The sequence below is a fragment of the Vidua chalybeata genome, chromosome 7 (assembly GCF_026979565.1).
Source record: "Vidua chalybeata isolate OUT-0048 chromosome 7, bVidCha1 merged haplotype, whole genome shotgun sequence".
NCBI lineage: Eukaryota > Metazoa > Chordata > Aves > Passeriformes > Viduidae > Vidua > Vidua chalybeata.
The window spans coordinates 2,001,477-2,008,840 of record NC_071536.1 but is presented as its reverse complement, the minus strand read 5'-3'; the positions used below and the strand labels follow the sequence as shown (position 1 = coordinate 2,008,840).

The 7,364-nt window shown below is 59.9% G+C and overlaps 1 protein-coding gene across 2 annotated transcripts; it reads left to right on the top strand.

The window, feature by feature from the left end:
* Nucleotides 1-1,231: 1,231 nt before the first annotated feature.
* LOC128790421 (uncharacterized) lies at nucleotides 1,232-7,155 on the top strand. Of its 2 annotated transcripts, none has more exons than XM_053947103.1 (16): nucleotides 1,232-1,325; nucleotides 1,999-2,127; nucleotides 2,465-2,529; nucleotides 2,639-2,788; nucleotides 2,973-3,121; nucleotides 3,360-3,507; nucleotides 3,753-3,940; nucleotides 4,030-4,167; nucleotides 4,447-4,561; nucleotides 4,734-4,871; nucleotides 5,063-5,239; nucleotides 5,372-5,527; nucleotides 5,683-5,784; nucleotides 6,146-6,248; nucleotides 6,522-6,578; nucleotides 6,865-7,155. In XM_053947103.1, the coding sequence occupies exons 2-16, from the start codon at nucleotides 2,007-2,009 to the stop codon at nucleotides 7,062-7,064; spliced, it is 2,007 nt and encodes a 668-aa protein (XP_053803078.1). In that variant the 5' UTR covers nucleotides 1,232-1,325; nucleotides 1,999-2,006; the 3' UTR covers nucleotides 7,065-7,155. The 2 variants fall into 2 exon arrangements, with proteins under 2 accessions (XP_053803078.1, XP_053803077.1); XM_053947102.1 differs by lacking the exon at nucleotides 1,232-1,325 and adding an exon at nucleotides 1,526-1,736 and having other exon boundaries at nucleotides 6,865-7,154.
* The last annotated feature ends 209 nt before the right edge of the window (nucleotides 7,156-7,364 follow it).

Sequence of the window (7,364 nt, the reverse complement as noted above, 5' to 3'; positions counted from 1 at the left end):
TTGCTGCTTTGAGAAGGGAAGCAAACTTGAAAATCTTTCATTTGTTAAAAATGACTAAGGCAAGAGTTGGCTCTCACAATTCAGAGATGAATATTATGTGCACGTGGAGAGAAGTTTGTAGAGTTCTGTTATTTTTCCATGTTCTCCCCATAGTCCTCTTTCCCTTCCCTCCTGAATTGGTGTCACTGGTCGGGGCTCTTAGAGGAGGGAGAGCTTGTTACTAGGAGGTGTGGCATGGCAAGACCTGACCTCCAATCAAGATGTAAAAAAGTAATCTCACTGATGGACAGCAGAGAAAGAGTTGACTGACAAAATTTTGGGAAGGGCTAAGGGTATAAAAGGCAGAGTATCCATTTTGCAGATGAGTACTGGTCATGGAGACTCCGAGCCCTTTCCTTATTCAGTTGTTTGTTGTATTTTTGTTCAGGTTTAATAAACCTTAGAAATTTTAAAAGTGAGTGTAATTTCTCAAAACATTCTTAGGCAATTCCAATTAATTTGGGAAGTTTGCAACTTATTGGAACTACTTGAGTTGAGCAATGGAAACTAAAGCATTCCTTAATTGAGGATTCTTTAATGCCAGATTCTTTTTTGTCTTCATGGTAAAGAAGTTTTTGTGCTGCAGGAAATGACTTCAATGAGAAAATAATTCCAGCATGGAGTAAGAGCTCCTGACAAATACCACATGTTGCCAGAAGTTGCTCCAGTTGCTCCTGCCAACAGCCCCCGATGCACGTGGGCTTTGGCTCCCTGTGGCACAGAAGCCCCCCAGGGGCACCGGTCTCTGGGGCAGGAGACGGGCACCAGCGCTGCCAGGGCTCGGGGGGTGGCAGGGCTGCTTGGGCGGGGACTCTGCCACACCTGCTGATGGCAGCGCTCCCCGGGCCCCAGGGCTCAGAGCAGCGTTCGTGCCCTGGCCCACACGTTCCTTGTCCCTGTCACAGCCGCGGGTTTAGGACGGCCACCAGCTGGGACTTGTCCCAAGGAGGCCGTGGCAGCTTCCGTGGAAGGCCCCGTGTCCTTCCCGGCGCGGCTGCGTCGGCAGCCCTGGGGGCTCCTTGTGCTGCCCTGAGCCCGCAGAGCAGGGCAGGCTTTGCTGATGCTCTGAGCCGTTCCTAAAGATCCTGTGCGGGCTGCCCCGGACCGCGTCCTGCAGGGTGACCCGCTGCTGCCTGATCAACAGGTGCCCAGATAGAGAAATGTAGCCCCAGCAAAAGACAGGAGGACTCTCGTGCTGCTGAAATCCTCGTGGGTTTATTGAGGACAGGTGGAAGGAGGAAGGAAGCAGGAACAGGAGCAGGGAGACAGCTCCAAGAGCAACTGGGGTAGGATGGGCCAGGGTATAGAACTGGGAAGGGATGGGAGTGCTTAGGGTACACACTGTCCAATGGGAAAAAGAGTTAAGGGATGAGCCCCAGGGCAGGTGAGAGTGTTTCCAAGGGCCCTTTGTGACATGGTGCCGCACGGTCACCGTGGAATTGCAATGGAATCGGGTGTCCAAGGGCCCTTTGTGACACGTGGTGACACAGCAGCTGGTGGTGCCAAGAGCACGCCACAGTGCTCAGAGCAGGCGACGGGACAGGACGGGACAGAGCAGTGCCGTGAGGAGTCCCCTCACAGCTCACTTGTTCGTGTCCGACCCGCAGCTTTTCTGAGGCGTTGTTCCTGCAGCTGACCTCGAGGCCACAGCACAGCACTTGGTGACCCGTGGCCTTCCCGAGGCTTCTGTTCTGCAGGTGCCCTTGAGGGCAGAGTGTGGGACTTGGTGCCCTGGAGCTTTTCTGAGGCATCTCCCAGCCCTGCCGCCAGTGCCCTCGAGGCCAGACCACAATCCCTGACAGGAGTCTCCTGTCCTTGTGGCAGGAGCCCTTGAGACCAGAGGGCAGGGCTTGCTTTCCTGAGGCTTCTCTCTGGAAGGTGCCTGCCAGGCACAACTGCAGGACTTGCTGACTTGGAGATTTTCTGAGGCATGTCTCCTGCATTTTCCCAAAAATCCAGTGACTGACATGGAGAAGAGACTCCCGAGAGTGCCCAATCTGGCCTGGGGGGAGGCGGAGAAAGAAGGCCCTGGAGCTGCCCCAGCACAGGAGACCGAAAAGGTGGTGCCGTTCCATCCACCGCAGGAGGGTGAGTGGCAGAGCTGGGCCCCAGGGCTGGAGCCTGCAACGAGCTTTGTCCCATCCCATCATATCCAATTGCATCCCATTGCATCCTCCCCCGTTGCATTTCATCCCATCCCATCCCATCCCATCCCATCCCATCCCATCCCATCCCATCCCATCCCATCCCATCCCATCCCATCCCATCCCCTGGGGACGTGCCCATGGAGACGAAGGAAGAAGGGCCTTGCTCCATCCCCCTGGGGCATCCCGGGGCTGTCCCTGCCTGGGGAGAGCAGGGCTGGGCTGTGTTCTCCGGCCTCTCCCGCAGCCCCTCAGCTCTGGCTGTGCTCACTCCTTGCCAGGTGCAGCCCTGGACCACAAACAAGAGCAGGAATCCACCCGAGGCCGCTTCCGCAGAGCAGCGCAGGTACCTGCAGCCATCCCCACCTGGGCTGGGCCTGCTGTCACTGCTCAGCCCAGCACCGTGTGTGGAGCACTCCATGCAACATCCCTGGCTTCTTGCCCTTCTCCTACAGCTCGTTTGCAAATTCATCAGGAGCATTCGGCAGGAAGGGACCCTCTCCAGGGGCGCTGGGCTCAAAGCATACTCAGAGGTCCTCAAACATGAGACCAGTGCTGCCCTGCTGGATTTGCTTGTGGAGAGGGGTGTTTTCAGAGCAGAGCAAGTAAGCAGCCTGTGGCCAGGCTTCAATTCCCTCATGAGTCACATGGCTTCCCAAGCCACTAGTGTTGGTCCCTGTGAGCCTTTGAGGCCATCGCAGTGAGGTGGGAAGGGAAGCACTTCTCTGGGGACACTGGGAACGTTGCTCACTTCTGGCAGCCTTCCAAATTGCCCTGTGCCTTCTCCAGGTGCCTGCCATGGTGAGATACATCCACCAGTGGCTCACGGCCAATGATTCTGCTGAGCACAGGCTGGATAACACCCTGCTGCATCTCACCGAAGCACAGCCAGATGATGTAGCAATGACACTCCTGCGTGTGGCCCCATCCTGTGACAGGTATGGGGCCCACCTGCCCAGGGGGCTCAGGGCTCCCCCCAGCCCATCGCCCTGTACAGCCTTTCCCAGGTGTCTGACCAACAGAGAGTTCCAGGGCGCTCTGGCTGCTCCCTTTCCCAGCCCTGGCATGTCAGGCCCCCCAGGCCTGCTGCCATGCTCCCTTGCTGCCCCTCAGGGGCCATGCCCAGGCCAGGGTGCTGTGCCTGAGACCCCCTGAGACAGAGCTCTAACCCCACAGAGCTGCCATGGCCATGTGGAAGACCATCATGTGCTCACCCAGGACTGCGAAGGTGGTGCAGCTGATTCTCCTGGATGTGCTGGGGAGCTGGCCAGAGTACAGCACATGCACCTCCGATGGGGACAAAACGGGTGTCTTTGCCCTGGCTGTGAGTTTCTGCCAGTGGCCTTTGCTGGCCCCAAGGCTGCCTCTCCAGCAGCTCTCCTTCCTCCTTCCCCCACTGCATCTGCCTGCCTCAGGCGCTGCCCTGAAACCTGGCCTAGGGGCAGCTGCAGGGCCACCGGTCCCGCTGCTCCCCCTGTGTCTCTCTGGACCTCTCCCTGCCACGCTCGGGCCCTGTCACACGGACACCTCGGCACTGAGCGCTGTCTCGGGGGGCTTTGTTCTTTGCAGGCAACGGTGGTGATGTGGAAGATCCTCCAGGAGCCCTGTGTCCCACACAATGTGAAGCTGCATTTCCCCCGCCTATTTGTGCGTCTGCTTTTCCAAGTCTTCTTCAGCACTAAAAAGATGCCAAAGAAGGTCCTTACCTTCTGGAAGGGATGCCGGGAGCAACACGGCCTTGCCACCAGCCCCAACAGGTGCTCCATCCCAGTCCTTCTGTCCCTGCCACATTGCCAGGGCAGGAGCCACTGCTCCCAGTGTGACCTGGGCTTTGCTCTGCACTCAGGTTTGCAGTGAGGACCCTGAGGTCCCTGCTTTGCTTTCTCCAGTGTGAGCATGTGGTGATGTCAATGGAATGCAAGCGTGGCTGGGACACGCTGCTCTGTGCTGACACCCACCACTATGCCGTGGGTCTGCTGGCCAGGTGAGATCCCCTTCTCCCCGCTGCCTCTGACATTTGTGCTCTGTGCCTGGGGTGCCCCACACAGTCCCCGTGGTCGTGGGCCAGAGGGCCTCGTCACCGAGTGACGGCCAAGCAGACTGGAAAAGGCTGGGAGAGGAGGGTGCCCAAGAGCAACCAACTCCTAAATGGGCCAGGTCTTCTTGCTGGAAGGGTGGTGGGGAAGATGAGAACTCTGTGAGTTACCCCTGGAGGAGGTTTGCCCCACTGGCTCAGGTCTTGTTTCCTTTTTCCTCTTGTCAGAGAATTGCGCCAATCATCCATAGACTTTTGTCCCGGGATTGCATTCTACCTGCTCAGGCTGCTCAGCAAAGAGATGCCATACTGGGATCTGCCTGCCCTGGCCTTCCTGGTGGAGGTGAGCCTGTTGGCCAGCGCTGCCTCGCTGAGCTGCCTCCCAGCTCTCTGCCCTCTCGTAGCTGCAGCTGCTTGGGACGGTGCCCACGCCCTGTGCTGCTGCCTGGGCCCAGCCCTGTGCGGTTCTGGGCTCCTGCCGGCCGGGTCCCCTGTCACTGCCCTGTGCCTTTCAGGTCCTCGAGTGCCTGGACTTGAGTGAATGCAGTGACGATGTTCTGGAGATCATGTCAAAGAACCTACAGCGCGAGTGCAGGGAGAGGCGTCGCCTGGCACTCAGAGGTCTCACGGTGCTCAGCAAGGATCCCTCGATGGTGAGAAGGGGGCAGCGGCTGAAACCGTGCAGGCAGCGTGGGGCTGAGGAATGCAGTTGCTCGGGCTTGGCTGGGCTTCCCGTGCTGTGGCAGCTGCTCCCAGCTCTCCTGCCTCCCACTTCAGCTGCCCGAGTGCTTCGGGACAGGCCTTTGCCGCAGGGTGGTGTTTCACAGACTTGTGTTCCACACAGGCCAAAGGAATGTGGAGCCTGACTGAAAATCTTGTGGAGCTGCTGGAGGAAAATGATAGCGACGTGGTCTGGATGACCACTGTTCTACTCAGATATTTATTCCTCCATAATCGTGCCCCAATACCGAGCCCCATGGCCCTGCAGCTGGCTGAGGCGCTCCTGCCCCTCTTTGACAACGTAAGGCTCTGTGCCCCCAGCCACGGCCTCTGGATGCTGCCTGGACACATTGTGCCCTGTGGAGATGCAGGTCTGCACCAATGTGGGCCAGAATCAGGTGATGCTGAGGTCTTTTGTCCTTCCTTCCTACAGGATGATAGCCTGGTGCAGCTGTGCTCCATGTCTGTCTTTCAAAACATGCTGGAGTTATTAATGGAAGAGGGAAGAAAGGCCCTGAAGTCACCTGTGCGCCAGAGCCTGCTGCCACTCTCCTTCCACTGCCATGATGAGAATCAGCATGTGGCAGAGGTGAGGACTCCTGGGCTGCTGCTGTCCCTCTGGGAGGGGGCTGGGCTGCCTCCTGCCCTGGTGCCTGGTGGGCTGCAGCCTCCTCCAGGCCTTGGCACTGGATGCTCCTGTTCCCTGGGCTGTGGGGCCATCTCCGTGTCTCTGCTGCTCTCCAGGCCTCTCGGGAAACGCTGTATTCTTCAGCCAGATTCCTGAAGAGGAGGGACATCGAACAAATGCTGCAGGTGGATCAGACATGGAGGTTCGGCGAGGGCCTGGTAAGGACGGCCTGGAAGCCCCAGGCTCAGCCTGGAGCAGCCCCCTGGGCGCGGTGCTCAGTGTGTGGGCTGGCAGCTGTGCCCCTGCCCGCTGCTGCAGCCAGAGGCCGCGCGGGCTCTTCTCCAGGCTCCCGTGGGTCCCAGCCGGGTGCCGATGGAGCCCCGGCCCGGCGGGGCTGCGGGGCGGCACCGCGGCTCCCCGGGCAGCAGCCGGCCCTCTGCCCCCTCCAGAGCCCGGCGCCAGCGGCTGCTGGCCGGGCCTCAGGGCTGTGCGGGCAGGGGAGGCCGGGGCTGGGCGCAGGGAGCGCCCGGGCCAGGGGCTGAGCCCGCGCCAACCCTTCCCTGCTGCCGCTCTCTCCAGCTGGCAGAGGACAGGAGCCGAGCGGCCGAGCACCTGCGCCGGGCCCTGCCCTACCTGCAGAGCCCACAGGAGCCCCTGCGAGAGGCGGCCGTCAGGTTCATGGGTGAGCCAGGAGCCCGGGCTCCCTCCCCGCCCCGCCGCAGCTCGGCCCCAGCCCCGCCTGCTGCCCCGGCAGCGCCATCCGGGCCCGGCGCCGTGGAGCCCCGCCTGGCCTGGGCGCTGCTGCCGCCCTCCGGCAGCCGTGCCCTTGGGCGGCAGCGTGCGGCAAGGGCCCGGGCTGAGCCCTGCCGGGCCACGAGGCCGTGTGGCCACAGGGCTGGCAGCGCCGCTGGCAGGGAGCTGTGCCGCTGGGCCGTGACAGGCTCTGTGTTCACAGGGATGGCCGGGCGGAGCTTGAGGGGGCAGCAGGGAGAGCTCCAGCTGATCTGCAATGGTGAGTGAGGACAGCGGGCTGACAGCGGGGGCTGGCGGGGGCAGCTGCCATCCCTGCCCTGGCTGCAGAGGGCTCTGCTCCCTGTGTGGAGCAGGGCTGGCCTGGGCAGAGCACACAGAGATTTCAGGGAGACATGGGGGATTTGTGGCCCGCAGCTTCGGCCTGATCCCTATGGTCACTCTTCCTTCCCATGAAAAGAGCCGGCTGGAATGGCCCTGGCAGGGGGCTCTCCTCGGCTCCCCGCTGAGTCGGGATCTGACCGTGGCTCTGTTCGTCTCTCTTGCAGCCCTTGAAGAAGTGACAAATGACAGCAGTCCTGCCATCAGAAACATGGCAATTGAAACAGGGTTCGTGATCCGGGCAATGCAGAGAGCTCCCTACTCCACATTCCGCAGGCTACGAGATCAATTCCGCAGCGCATGGAAGAGATGGCCTCGTCTATGCAGCCCTACCTTCCTGTGCTGCTGGATCCCTGTGGAGACCTGATCTGGAAGGCTTTGCCTGCTGGGGCCACTTGAGCCAGCAGCTATTTTATTTTTCTTCAAGGTTTTTAGTTTCGTATTTTCATTTTTGTTTAGTATATAAATATAGTATATGTTATAAAATACAGACTCCCAGGATCTTTCTTTTGCTACCCTGGATCTGCAGGACATAGGGGAGGAGGGGGAAAAGGGTGCTTGTGCTCAGCAAGCTTCCCAGTCGTGCAGTGTTACAGGGAAAATGGCCAGAAGCCCCCTGGCCTTTGGGGGTTCTGCTGAAGCCTTTGTGCTGCCCACAGAGCGGGTG